Source organism: Alligator mississippiensis, chromosome 2, assembly GCF_030867095.1.
Source record: "Alligator mississippiensis isolate rAllMis1 chromosome 2, rAllMis1, whole genome shotgun sequence".
Classification (NCBI taxonomy): domain Eukaryota; kingdom Metazoa; phylum Chordata; order Crocodylia; family Alligatoridae; genus Alligator; species Alligator mississippiensis.
In genome coordinates, this window is record NC_081825.1 from 258424773 (window position 1) to 258439282 (window position 14510).

General features: G+C 47.9%; 1 protein-coding gene across 2 annotated transcripts in view; it reads right to left on the bottom strand.

Moving 5' to 3' along the window:
• Positions 1 to 13799, bottom strand: part of SLC25A21 (solute carrier family 25 member 21) — a 445093-nt gene extending 431294 nt beyond the window's left edge. For both annotated transcript variants that reach the window (XM_019488793.2, XM_019488791.2), the window contains exon 1: positions 13450 to 13799. In XM_019488793.2, the coding sequence (XP_019344338.1) occupies positions 13450 to 13516 (67 nt within the window). In that variant the 5' untranslated portion in view covers positions 13517 to 13799. The remainder of the gene's footprint in view (positions 1 to 13449) is intronic.
• Positions 13800 to 14510: the final 711 nt, after the last annotated feature.

Sequence of the window (14510 nt, forward strand, 5' to 3'; positions counted from 1 at the left end):
CTCCTAGATCACTGCGTATCTCACTAGGTCACAGAAAAAGGCTTTTTCTTCTTGCTCTTCTTTTGTGCACATTGTTTCATTCTTAGATTCCTGTTTAGGTTGGGCCACTGGACAAGGCAGGGCTGGGAACGTCCTCTACCTCACACAGGACCTGGTGGTTAGGGTATGTGAAGTGGGAGATGTGGGCTGACACTTCCTACGGCTGAGTGGGGTATAAAATCCAAGTCCATCTTGGCTGAGAAGACAAGGCTCAGGGGGGAACAAGAGTCCCATGCCTCTCAGCCTCTACTCATAAGGCCTGCTCTCATGACCTCTAATCGTGCATATGGCTTTCCTCTGGACTCTCTCAAGCTTCTCCACATCTTTTCTAAAGTTTGGCACCCAAAATTGGATGCAGTATTCCAGCTACATCCTCATCAAGATCAAGTAGAGCAGAAAGATGACTTCTTGGGTCTTGCTTGAGATGCATTGGTAGATGCAAGCCAGAGTTTTATTTGCTTTGCCAGCTGTAGCATCGCATTGGTGGCTCATGTTCATCCTGTGATTAATCATGACCCCCAAGTCTCTTTCAGTTGTGGCACTAGTGAGTGTAGCACTGCCAGGCCTTTCTCCCAAGGTGGAACACTTTTCATTTCTCTGTCTTGAATGTCATCAGGTTTTGATCCACCCACCTTGAAAGCCTGTCCAGGCCGGCCTGAATCCCCAGCCTATCCTCTAGCATGACTGCACTTCCCCATAATTTGATGTTTGTGTGAACTTAGCCAGTTCACTTCTGACACCTGAATCCAAATAATTTAAGAATATGTTTGAGTACTGGTCCAAGTACTGAACCCTGGGGGATGCCACTGGTCACCATGCAAACTTGGTTCCATGGACCATCACTCTCTGGCTATGGCCACACCCCAGCCATCAGATCATAAGGTTATTGAGGACACAGTTCCCCATTTTTACCATGAGGACATAATGGGAGACCAAGTCAAAGGCTTTTTTGAAATCCAAGTATATAACATCAACCTCTTCTTCCTTGTTCAGGTTATGCATCACCTAGTCGTAGAAGGAAATGAGGTTGGTCAGGCCTATCCGCAACAAAGGTATGTTGGCTCTCTCTCTGAATTTTGCTTTCCCTTAGCCTGTTGTTGATGGTTTCTTTGATAATTTTTTCCAAGCTCTTTTGAGGGACTGAGGTCAAACTGATTGTCCTGTAGTTCCCCGGATCTTCTTCCTTGCTTTCTGGAAGATAGGCACCACATTGGCCCTCTCTCAGTCTTCTGGAACCTCTCCCAAGTGCCACGAATTCTCAAGTATCCTTATCATTGGTGTTACAACCCAATTAATCAGTGCCCATGCCACTAGCAAGAGACACCATTCAGACCACCCTCACTTCGCACACAGTAGTCAACTAAGGGTTAAAAGAAATCCTTGCCAGAAACTCCTGAAACAAAATCCTGGCGGAGAACTGCAAGTAATTGGTCAGCTGAAATAAAATCCGAGCGAAAACTGTATATAAATCGGTCAAGAAACATGCGTAAGCCCCTCACACGTAACCTCATATGCAACAGGCAGGAAACCTGACCCACTACCTTGTAACCTGATAACACAAAGAACTGCTGCTTTGCCAAAAAATTAAAGATTCCACTTAGCAGCCCATCATTGGATATCTCCGTTAGTTACCTCTGTCTATAAATAGTTTAGGAACTTCCGCCTTAAGGCAGAGAACTCTGGGGGAATCTCTGAGGAGAAACCTGAGCCCATCACCAGAGTGACTTAGTGGTCTGATCAATCACTAATAACTCCCCGTCATCGTAAATCTTGACGTAGTAAAGCCCTGCAGGCACGATAGCTCGTTCCGGCGCCACATCTGTCATTGCTAAACTGTAACCCGACCTCGTAAGCTCAACTGTAACCGAAGCAACTGTAATGGAGCAAAGGCTCAGCCTGCGTCGCACGTCACTATCTGGGCGACGTAAGTAAACAATCTCCTGTAACCAACACGCATCTGTGCCTGGTTAATTTCACTCCATCCATTAATTACCTGCCTGTCAAGGTGAAAGTTTTACTGCTCCGGTGGGTGTCAGAAAGCAGCTGCCGGCGCTGCTCTGATTCCCAACAATTGGTTATGCTATGATGTACCCAAGAGTGCTAAAAGAGTTGGCTGACATTTTGCCCAGGCCAGCTGACTTGTGGATGTCCAGCTTCTTAAGGTGTTCCCTCACAAGATCTTCACTAATTATAGCTTTATGATTTCCCTAACCCTGGTAAATCCTGCATCCTGTCAGGCAAGGTGACCCCGCTGGGCTGGTAGCAAACCAATGAAAAAGTAATCGTTGAGGAGATTAACTTTTTCCTTGCTGTTGCTTGTCAGCTGTACCATTTAGTTCAGCAGGGGTCCAACGTTGCTTTTGTTTTTTTTCCAACTTCCCACATATCTGAAGAAGGCCTTTTTATTATCCTTGATTCGTGTAGCCAGTTTGAGTTCGGTTTCAGCCTTGACTTTTCTGGTCCACTCCCTACAGGTGTGGGCCAGTGCCGCATAGTCATCCTGAGTGGTATTTCCTGACTTCCATCCCTTATGGGCTTCTCTTTTCAGATTCAGGAGGTCCACGAGTTCCCTACTGAGCCAAGGGGAGGGGGGCGGGGGGTCTCCCAGCCCTTTTGCTACCTTTCCTATGGGTCAGAATGGGCTCCCCTTGTGCTTTTAGGATTGAGTCCTTAAGGAGTGACCACTTATCATTAACTCCCCTCCCCATCAGGTCGTGATCTCTCAGGGCCTCGACAACCAATTTCCTGAGCTTGTGAAAGTCAGCTTTCCTTAAGTCAAGGATTTCTGCATTGATCATCACTGATTTGCCAGCTTTTTAATGGATAAAGTGATCAATTTGTGATCACTGTCACTTAGCTTCCCTTCAATCCTCAGATCACTCACTAGATCATCCCTTTTGGCCAGGACCAGATCTGCAGCGCCTTACCTCTTGTTGGCTCATAGATTTCTTGAGTTAGATGGAGCTCATCGATGCAAGTGAGGAAGCTTTGCAACTGATCAGATTTGACTGAATGCTCTTCCCATAAGATGTCAGGGTGGTTGAAGTCACTGATGATGACCACACACTGACAGCGTGTAGCCTCTGCCAGTTCGCTAGAGAATTCACGGTCAAGCTCTTCCTCCTGGTTAGGAGGTCTGTAATGGACTCCTACAGTTATATCCCCTTCACCACGTTCTCCCTGTATTTTAACCCAGAGGGTCTCGAGTCGCCCTCCTTAGGTCCCAATCTCTGCTTGTAGAGAAGTGTACTGGTCCTTCACGTAGAGAACTACACGTCTACCCTTCCTTGCAACACGATCCCTCCCTCCTTGCAACACGATCCCTAAAAACACATTGACTTTTCAGACATCCAGTAACACTAAGAGAACTGCCTTTCATAGAAATTAGGGTTGGAAGGGATCTCAGGAGGTCATCTAATTCAACCCCCTGCTCAAATCAGGACCATCACCAATTATATCATCCTAGCCAAGACTTTGTCTACCTGGGTCTTAAAAACTTCCAAGGATAGAGATTCTACAGCCCCTCTAGGTAGCCTGTTCCAGTGTTTACAGTCCTCTTAGGGAGAAAGTTTTTCCTAATATCTAACCTAGACTTCCCTTGCTGCAGTTTGAGACCATTACTACTTATTCTGTCATCTGCCACCAATAAGAACAGTCTAGTTCTTTCTTCTCTGTAACAACTCTTCAGATAGTTGAAGGCTACTATTGAATCACCCCCACCATAATCTTCTCTTCTCCAGACTAAATAAACCCAGTTACCTCAGCCTCTCCTAAATCACATGCCCCAGCCCCCTAACCATTTCAATTGTCCTCCGCTGGACACATCCTTTCTGTAGTAGCGGGCCCCAAACTGGACACAGTACTCCAGATGTGGCTTCACCAGTGCCAAACAGAGGGGAATAATCACTTTCCTCGATCTGCTGGCAACACTCCTACCAATACAGCCCAGTATGCTGTTAGTCTTTTTCGCAACAAGGGTACACTGTTGGCTAATCTTCAGCTTCTTGTCCAATGTAACCCCCAGGCCCTTTTCTGCAGTGCTGCTTCTTAGCTGGTCAGTCCCCAGTCTGTACCAGTACATGGGATTGTTCTGTCCTAAGTGCAGGACTTTGCACTTGTTCTTATTGAACTTCATGAGATAGAGGACTGGACCAAACACAAATTTGTCGAGGTCATGCCGAATCCTAGCCCTACCCTCCAGTGTATCTATTAGTACCGCCAGCATGGCGCCATTCACAAACTTGCTGAGGGTGCACTCCACCCCATCTTCCATATCATTGATGAAGATATTGAACAAAACCAGCCCCAAGACCAACTCCTGGGGTATTCCACTTGATACTGGCTGCCAATTAGACATTGAGCCATTAATAACTACCCTTTGAGCCAGAAAACTAGCTGGATCATCTATCCACCTTACAATCCATTCATCCAACCTGTACTTCCTTAGCTTGCTTGCAAGAATATTGTAGAAGACCACATTAAAAGCCTTGCTAAAGTCAAGACAAGGCTCTCTGGCTAAATGTGATATCTTTTATTAGACCAACTAAATAGTTAGAAAAATTGTTCTCTGCAAGCTTTTGGGCACAAACTTCCTTTATCAGACATAGGGAGAGTCTGCTGTTGTTTTGTGTTCTCCTGCATGGCATAGAATCCAGTATGTAAAAATGCAAGTCTCTGAAAATGCAAATGCATGGCAGTGAGGATCAGAGACCATGGGAGACAATAGGTGCGAGACAGGGGTGGGGGTGGGGGGGAAGGGTGGCGAATGTTGACCTGTTGATAGAACATAGCTGGTAAAAATGTAGGGAGGTTACCTGGGGTTACTGGATGGCAGGCAGGTTATAATGTGCCATAAATCCAATGTCTATATTTAGTCCATGATTTTTTGTATCCAGTAGATTTATGAAGTGAAGTACCTTGCTAAAGTCAAGGTATATTATGTCTACTACTCTCCCCGAATCCAGAGCCAGACATCTTGTCATAGAAGGCAATCAGTTTGGTCAGGCATGACCTGCCTTCGGTGAATCCATGCTGACTATCCCTCAGTGCTTACAAGTGGATTCCTCGAGGACGTGCTCCATGATTTTTCCAGTAACCAAGGTGAAAATTTTTGATAACTTGAACTTAACTGTTATGTTTTACAGTTGGCACAGAGACATTTCTTTTTCAGGTCTCTCCCAGACATGATTTTAAGACTGTTGTTGCTGGCACTTGAAAACACTTTGCCAGATTATTTTCAAAACTGAATGAAAAGGGATCTGTACCCAAATTTACAATTAGCTGCCTTAAAAAAATATAGATAAGTAGAAGAATTAAAGTAGGGATGCTAAACAGTCTCTTACATTATTTAGATAAGGTCATCTACTCCAAGGCATGTAACATGTAATAGTTTGTGCATTTTTGAAATTATGATGGGTACATAGATTCATAGATGTTAGGGTCGGAAGGGACCTCAATAGATCATCGAGTCCGACCCCCTGCATAAGCAGGAAAGAGTGCTGGGTCTAGATGACCCCAGCTAGATACTCATCTAACCTCCTCTTGAAAACCGCCAGGGTAGGGGAGAGCACCACCTCCCTTGGGAGCCCGTTCCAGACCTTGGCCACTCGAACTGTGAAGAAGTTCTTCCTAATGTCCAATCTAAATCTGCTCTCTGCTAGCTTGTGGCCATTGTTTCTTGTAACCCCTGGGGGCGCCTTGGTGAATAAATACTCACCAATTCCCTTCTGAGCCCCTGTGATGAACTTATAGGCAGCCACAAGGTCGCCTCTCAACCTTCTCTTGCGGAGGCTGAAAAGGTCCAGTTTCTCTAGTCTCTCCTCGTAGGGCTTGGTCTGCAGGCCCTTAACCATACGAGTGGCCCTTCTCTGGACCCTCTCCAGGTTATCCGCATCCTTCTTGAAGTGTGGCGCCCAGAATTGCACGCAGTACTCCAACTGCGGTCTGACCAGCGCCCGATAGAGGGGAAGTATCACCTCCTTGGACCTATTTGTCATGCATCTGCTGATGCACGATAAAGTGCCATTGGCTTTTTTGATGGCTTCGTCACACTGCCGACTCATGTTCAACTTGGAGTCCACTAGGACTCCAAGATCCCTTTCCACCTCTGTGCCACCCAGGAGGTCATTCCCTAGGCTGTAGGTGTGCTGGACATTTTTCCTCCCTAGGTGCAGCACTTTGCATTTCTCCTTGTTGAACTGCATCCTGTTGTTTTCTGCCCACTTGTCCAACCTATCCAGGTCTGCCTGCAGCTGTTCCCTGCCCTCCGGCGTGTCCACATCTCCCCATAGCTTTGTGTCATCTGCAAACTTGGACAAAGTACATTTGACTCCAGACAGTTTTATCAGTCTCCTTTTTTAAATTAGAAACTGTTATATATAGACACAATTGCTTTATATTACTTTTCTTGAATTCCACACACAGACAGCACAAAAACAAAACAAAACAAAACCCCCCGTTATGTTCATTTAGGAGCAAAATTTCCCACAAAAAAAAGTCAACTTTCTGTACAAGTCTGAATCCTGGCTCTTGAACTGCAGTTCTAAATTTTATTTTAGGCTTGGATTCTTCTGATAGAGCCATTTAATTTATAAACCAGGGTTTTCTGTCATAAAAGGTGCCCCTAAAAGAGTTGGGGTTGTCTTCACAGGGTATAGAGACAAAGAGAGAACAATCAGGAAGACTGTTTAAGGACTGGCCCCTTAGACCAATACACGCAAGCAAAAAGAGCAGTAGATAACAGGAAAACCATTTTGATCATAACACCAGTTTACTGTTTTTCATGTCTCTCTATCCCTCCAAATGCCTCAGCAGACTCTGCTAATGCAGCTGCTGCTCCCTACAGTACACAGGAAGAACTAGATTATAAATCCCTCTGCCACAGTTTGTGATATTACACTTCCATCTAGAAGTGTAATATCTGGTACGCTGCCAATGACGACAGCTGTCATTTAGAACTGGGTCCAGTTTCTTGGCATGACTGATCGTTCCCATACTGGACATACTCTTGTGGAGTAACACAAGGCAATAGCAGTGGTTCAAGATGTGGCTGGAGTTGCTCCCCACTTTGAGGTGACCAACTTTTGAAGTATGCTGGAGATACTAGGCTTTCCCTTTTGTTGTCTCTACGATTTCAAGGTAAATGTTCGGTCCAGTGCAACTCCAAAGTACACAGGGTTCAGGTGGTTAGTCAGTGGGATTCAACCCAAATGTTGTTTAATTTCCACTTGGCCTCTCCATGGTGTAGGTCAGGTGTCAGCAACCCACAGCATGCATGCCAGAGCATAGCACGTGGGGCCATTTTGCTTGGTATGTCACAGCCAGCTAGCCATGGAGCCTGGGCTGCTCACAGCAGGCAGGCAGGAGGCTGCAAGCCTTGCTGTAAACTGCCCAGGCCTTGTGGCTGGCAGCAGCTGCCCAGAGCCCAGGCTGGCTGAAGCCAGGAGACTGGTGCCACTCTTTGCAGCCCAGCTGGGCACCATGAAGGTAGTGGCTACATGCATGCCTTTGGGTGGATGGTGGGGGAGGGCCCTGGGGTAGTGCAACCCCATACACTCCCTTGCCATCCACCTGGAAGTGTGTGTGTGCATCTGCTACTGCCATGGAACCTGGGTGGTACTCCAGAGCCCAATGCAGTTGTTTGCAGCCTCTGGCCTGCCAGCCACAGCCAGCCTGGGCTCTGGGCAGCTGCAGCAGGTGATGGGCAGGCTGCAAACACTTGCACCAGGCTCTGGAACCCAGCACCAGCTCTGTCCAGGTGACTCCACAGGCACCTTGGAGCAAAGGGCAGGGAAGGGGCCAAGGTAAGGCAGTGCAACCCCAGTCCCTCCCACACCACCCATCAGGAGGCATGCATACAGCCATCACCAGCAACAAGGATTGGGCCTCTCACGGCAACCCTGCAGCCTGCCCTTCGCACACCAAGTCAAGGCATGGGGTGTTTTTGGCACTCCACCCAAAAACATTGCTGACCCTGGTGTAAGTGAAAAGTTGTGATCTGTCATATTGAATGAAATAGTTTGAATGTTTGTAAAGGTTGCCCATTAGCCAGTTTCAGGAAGAAGATAAGATCTATCTCCTTATTTAAGTCATTGTTTTGGGACTACGTGCAAAAGGTCCTGACTTTGCTTTTGAATTTTATCTTTAGAAGTCTTTTACAAAGAAAGAAATATCCTGAGTTCCAAGAGATCAAACCCTAAGGCCTTTTGACCAGATTGGTAAGAAAAGGGCATCTGCAGTGATATGGAAGTTTCCCAAAGGTAATTTAAAATGATTAACAAAAGAATCTGTTGAGTAAGATCTGAGCCCAAATTTGGGGGTAATGACAGGTTTGAGTAGGAGGAGCCCATTGATGGCAGCTCACTCAATAAAAACTGTAGCTTACTGTCCCAATTTGGAGGCGACTTCACTTGCAGAACAACGAAGGAAGAATCGCAAGTGTAGGCCGGATCAGATTGATCACCTGAACCACCCTCTCCGTGAACACGAATCTCTTAGTTCACACTGAAGCTGCAGAGCGCCTGAAAGAAGGGGACTTAGTCCTATCAGTATTGAGGCCAGCCTATTGAATCGTATTGCTGAGGTGAACCCATTGAACCGTACTACTGAGGCCAACCCATTAAATTGTACTACTGAGGAATGAAACCATATTTTGGCTTCTCAGAATTCTAGGATTGTAAGTATATTATGAAAAATAACAGTATTGATTCAAATTTAACTTTTAGTTGTAATTGTAGATGTTTTTGTAATACTAATTCTTATAGCATTGTTTGGGAAGGAAGTGCATTCGGAGCATTGTTTGTGATATATGTAATTATTGTGTTCTTAATGTTTGTGGTGCTTCTTAAAGCTAAGCAGTGTTATATACGTAGCAAAGAGTTTTAAAATAAAATTGTGTTGTATAAATTAAGTGTGTAATCATTGTGAAATCGTGCAATCAGCTAACTACTCCCCCAACCAGTGCATCAAAACGAATAAGTAAATTGCGTGGGATTTTCTCTATTCCATAACCCACTAGAGACATGACCCACATCTTGATTGGTGCAAACTTTGTTCTTATTGTTGTAATCTGTAATCCGGTTGTTCAGTACACGTTAGTGTTCTCAACCATAGCAAAGTTGCCTTACGATGTGATGCATAGATCTTCAGCTTATAAGAAGCTCCTTGTACTACTCTGTATGGATTGGTCATTTAAACATACATGTTTAAAAGGATCGGTGCTAGCATGCTATCCTGTGAAAGGCCATTTCATTGTCATCTCAATGGCTCTGTTTCTTGCAGTTCTATATAAAAACATCTATTCTCCAAAGGAGATCAGATGATCTGCACTAGGTGGTAACTGTGTGTCATATTATAGATTTGGCAAGGAGGTTTTAGTGGTTAACTGTTTCAGATGCTACTGATAGGTCTAGAAAGACAGCAACTATCATCAACCCTTTGTCTAATCTGTTTTTTATATGCTGGCTGATGTTTAGCATTTGGCCAAAGCAGGACTTGCTTGGTCTAAATCTAGCTTGTTCCAACTGCCAAGCTTTAAGCTTTTGAGTAGTTTGATTGAAGTCAAAGATGCTTTCAACCTGTTACTCACTGGGTGCGCCTACATGTTCAAATAATCCGGGAGTAGTTTACTCTCAAGTAAACCACTTGAGAGTAAACTTTCCTGGGCAGATATCTACATGTGCAGGGACACAGGAGCAAGTTTGCTGCTTGCAGCAGCAGATTATTCCCACTCCCTGTGACCCTGCAGTAGCCAGGGGAAGCTCTAGGCTCCTACGGGTGGTAGCACAGGGGCCAAAAAACAGCTCTCTCTTGGCAGGGACATTGCTTCCTGCCCCCAGGAGTTGCCTGCTGCTGGGCAGGCTCTGCCACTGAAGTCTTGGCAGGGAAAATATCCCCCTTCCCAGGGAGCTCCCAGCCCCTGCTCTGCAGTTGCGGGGCCCAAGCTGTAAGATCCTTCTCTCCTGCCACCAGCACCAACTCCACGGTCACAGGGCTGGGGCTGGAAGATCCTTACCTTGCAGCCTGAGCAATGTGGTTGTAGGGCCACTCATGGAGTGGGGGGTGGGAGCTCCCTGCTAATGGGGCAGAGGGACATTGTCCCCACCTGGGCCCCAGTGGCATTCTGCCCTGGCAGTAGGTAGCTCCCTGGAGCAAGGAATACTCTCTCGCCTTCTGCTACCTGACTAACCAGGAAGACATTTGCTCCTGGTCAGGCATCTACATGTGCGCTACTGCCCAGTAAGTAATTGCAAGTAAGTTTGCTACTTGCAAATGCAGATAGCAAGTTTACTCATGATTAGACCCAACTACTGCACAGTAAGCATCTGCATGTGTAGACATGGATACTTACTGTGCAGTACTTAGTTTACTGTGCAGTAGAGCTATCTTACGTAGATGTCCCCAGTGGGGATACTCACATGCTTAAACTTAAGGCTTAATTGAAGCAAAGCAGCAAGCAGATTTGTTTTATGTTGATAAATAAAGTAGGTTTAAAGAATGTTTATACTTTTAGAGTCCATATCCAGTTTTTGGTATGAGATGACTGTAACTATTAATGTTAGTTATTGATCACAGGGGTGCACTGAGAGAATTTTTCAGCTGATATCGATGGCCAATTTTTAATGAGCCCTATTGACCAATACTAATTTGATTCTGATATGCAGCCCCACAGCGTGGAGAGCGGTGTCTGGCTGATAAGTCCGTTGGGGGGGGGGGGGGAGGGGAGATGGGGAGTGGGTCTAGCACTGGAGCTGCCCAGCTGGGGCAGGGCAGGGTGCAGGATGGAGACGTGACTCATTGGGGGGAGGTCCACAGGGAAGGTGGGGGGCAGCTCCCACTGCTGCATGCACCCTAAGAGAGCATGGGGGGGGTATGCCCCCGGACCAGTATGCAGGGTAGGGTGGGCTGGGGCCAGTACTGGGCTCTTCCCAGTGGGGGGCTGGGCAGAGCTGTGCTCAGGGCAGGCGAGGGGGGGGGGCGGGGAGGCAGGCTACAGTGAATCTTGGGGTGGCTGCAGCCCCCCCCCCCCCCCCCCCCCCCCAACTCCCACTTCCAGCACCGACACTGCCTGCCCCAAGCAAAGCCTGGCCCAGCCTCCTGTCAGGAAGAGCCTGTGACAGCCCAGGCCCCAGACTACAACAGCAGCCCACCCACCCCACGAACAGATCATGGGGCACCCGCCGCATGCCCTCCTGGGGTGTGTGCAGCACCAAGAGCTGCCCTTTCCTCCCCACACCCCCCAGATGAGTCGTGGCTCCTTTCTGTGCCCTGTCCCACCACAGCTGGGCATCACCTGCCCCTGCCCCACTCCCTCCATCATTGCCAGGGCCTTGATCTGCCCCCCACCATTTTTCCCCACAACAGACTTACCAGCCAGACTCAGCTACTCTTCACACTGCAGGGCTGCCATGCTGCAGCTGCACACAGCATTTAAAAATCAGCTACATCAGACAAAAAACACCAATTGCCAATAATCTCAATTTTCCTCATATCAGTGCCGATCCAACATGGGACCGATGTATCAGTGCACCTCTAAATTGATCACCAACTGTATTTTATTTTCCATGTGGGAAGTTGTCACATCTGCTTCTAGCAAAAGAAGAAGAAACAAATGTGTGATAAACAAGAAAAAATAGTTAGACCTGAATTAGGACCTGTGAGAGTTTCCTATTCCTGACTGACATATGGTGAATTGTGTCTGCATGCTTTACTTCTATAATTTATTTTACTTGTCTTTTTCTTATTTATATTCCATGTTTTTGGATTTGATTTGGATTGGTATTATTCAGGCACTTACAATTAAGCATATGTTTACATCCTCTGCTGTATCAGGGTCTGATAGACTGTAATACTAGTGGCAGACATGCTTTAGATGTTTTAAGCCTGAAGAATGTCTGTCAATGCGTTTAGAAACAATCAACAATAGGCAACCCAATAACAATGCTTATAGGGCTTCATTTAAACAGAAAGAAAAACAATATATTCTATAGCTATAAATACACTGTATATTATCTGCAACCCTACATTGTAGTTGTCTACTACCTGGCAATCAGAAAGCCAAACTAAAAGCAAAAAAGGGAAAATGCCCAGAAATTGCATTATATAGGATCAATTCAATGCAAAAAAAGGAAACTTAAATAAATGTGGTTTTAATCATTGAATGCATAACAAAGGCTTTAATGTTATGCATTATTATAAACAGATCTTGCCACTTTAACCCTGCAGATCAGAACTGCTTAAAGCACAGAATATTACTTGAGCTAACTTTTTGGAGATGCAACAGTACAGCTGATCTTGAACTCTGCTGCTAACAAGATAGAAAAAGGAACAACAGGGCAGCGTGCTTCGCTTTCAGACATGGCTGTAAGTTTCAGTGTTGTGCAAAGTTTACTATTAAAGCTGTAGATTTTAAAACCCAGAATTATGTAACTTCAAGTATGGTTTGTAATGTGCATGATATTTCTACATCATGCTGCAATAGGACATTATTAACTCTGCAATATTCATGGTTAATATCAGTAAATAATAATCAACAATAAAACCACCATAGTAATACATGAGTATTAATAAATAATAAGTGACACATAATAACAAATGGTACTGAATAATAATAATAATAGATCATAAATGGGGCTTGTCAGTCACCAATGGATGCACAGGGTACTCGATTAGACCTCTTAGGAGTACACCCTGATCCAGAGGTTGCCCAAAATGAAGATTATCATAAAACACCGAAATGCATTTCTGAAGCTGAACTCTTTTCTCAGCGTTAGGAACACTTGACTAGAGGAGCCCACGGGATCAGGACGGCCGAAGCTGGAAGGTGCATTACAGTAGGGCACAGTGCAGTACTCAGCCCTTCTGCAAAGCAGAGGGCCGCCTGTCCTTCCACGCGAGCCTGCAGCAGGGCAGGAGCCCCGTCCCAGTCAAGCCGTCAGCTTGTCTCAACCTGAGCAGCCAGCTCCTCGCGTGCAGGCCTCCCTCCCGCGCTGGGCAGGGCTCTCCACTCCAGAAGTTTCAGGCGCGCTGCCCGCCGCGGCGCTGGGGGAGCCTGGGGCCGCGCGGGGCGCCCCGAGAGGCAGCGGCCGCCGACGGCAGACACCGCGCGGGCTTCGCTCGGCGCCCACGGGGGAGCCCGGCCGTGCCCTCGCCGCGCCGGGAACCGCTGAAGCCGGAGCCCAAGGGCTCCCACGCCTCCTTTCCGGCGGCGCACAGCCCGCGGGAGGGGCGGCGGGACGAGCCCCAACGCTGCGCTTCGGCTTTTCCTGGTCAGTGCCCGAAACAGGCAGCGGGGCGGGCTGGCGGCAGGAGGGGGAGCTAAACGCCGGAGCTCAGCTCAGCTCAGCCCCGCCCCGCCCCGCCCCGCCCCGCCTCGGGAACGAGACCCGCGCGGCGCCCGCGGCTCCCACTTACCCGCCGAGCCGCCCGCCGCGATCTGATGAGACGCCTCCTGCAGAAACCCCCCGCGCCACTCCGTCATGGCGGCGCCGCTGCGGAAGGCCCGTGGGTGCCAACGCACGAGGAGGGAGGGAAGCGGAGCTGCTCCCGGAGCCCCACGCTCTGGCCCGGCCCGGCGAAGAGCCCGCGACTGACTGGGCCCCGGGAGGAAGCGGCACGCGCCGAGGACTGCCAGGGAGGGCGCGCGGCGCAACCTTTATCCCCCGTGCGCAGCGGGCAGCCGCCGCCCTGCTGGCGTTGCAATGCCTCACTCGCAGTACGGAGCCGCCGTAGGGAGGGGAAGGGGTAGAAATCCCCAGCGGCAGGGTGGCAGCCAGGGGGGAGGCAGCAGATGTTAGGAGCCTCCCCCCTAGAGGGACTGGAAGGGCCCCCCCCTCTTGCCCTTCCCCTCTGAAACCCCGTCTGTGAGGCCCGGCCCCCATCCACTTAGTCCCCCAACCCCTTGCACCCATTCCCTCTTTCACTGCCTAGTCCCAGCCTGTCTCTGGCTGGCCTGGGTTGGTTTGGTTTGGTTTGGTTTGGTTTGGTTTGGTTTGGTTTGGTTTGGTTTGGGGGTTTTTTTTGCAAAGGGAGAGAGACAGTATGTGTGTGTACACACACCCCTACCAACCTCTCCTGACTGCTGTGGTTCATGTGACAGTCCAAAACACCGTTCTTATTCCAGTTACAAAAGCAGCACTGCGCACCTGTGTTCTGTGTGCCCGTGCACCTGTCACCATCATCTTTAACTGTCAATTATGCAAAGCATCCTCTCCCCTCCCTTCCCAGCTCCTCCGTCTGTTTGCCCATCCTTTCATTCATCATCATGTTCATCGTCCTCATTGTTGTCCTCATCATTATCATTGTTGCTCTCTTTGGAGCGCTTGTCTCTGAACAGTCTATGCCAGTCCCCTCTCTTCCATATGATGTCCGCTAGCTCCCTCCCATCATCTTTTACTGTCTTCCTGTTGTACCAGTACGTCACACTCAGTCCCATTTTAGTGCAGCTCTTGACTGAGAGGTTTGTGTGTTTATGC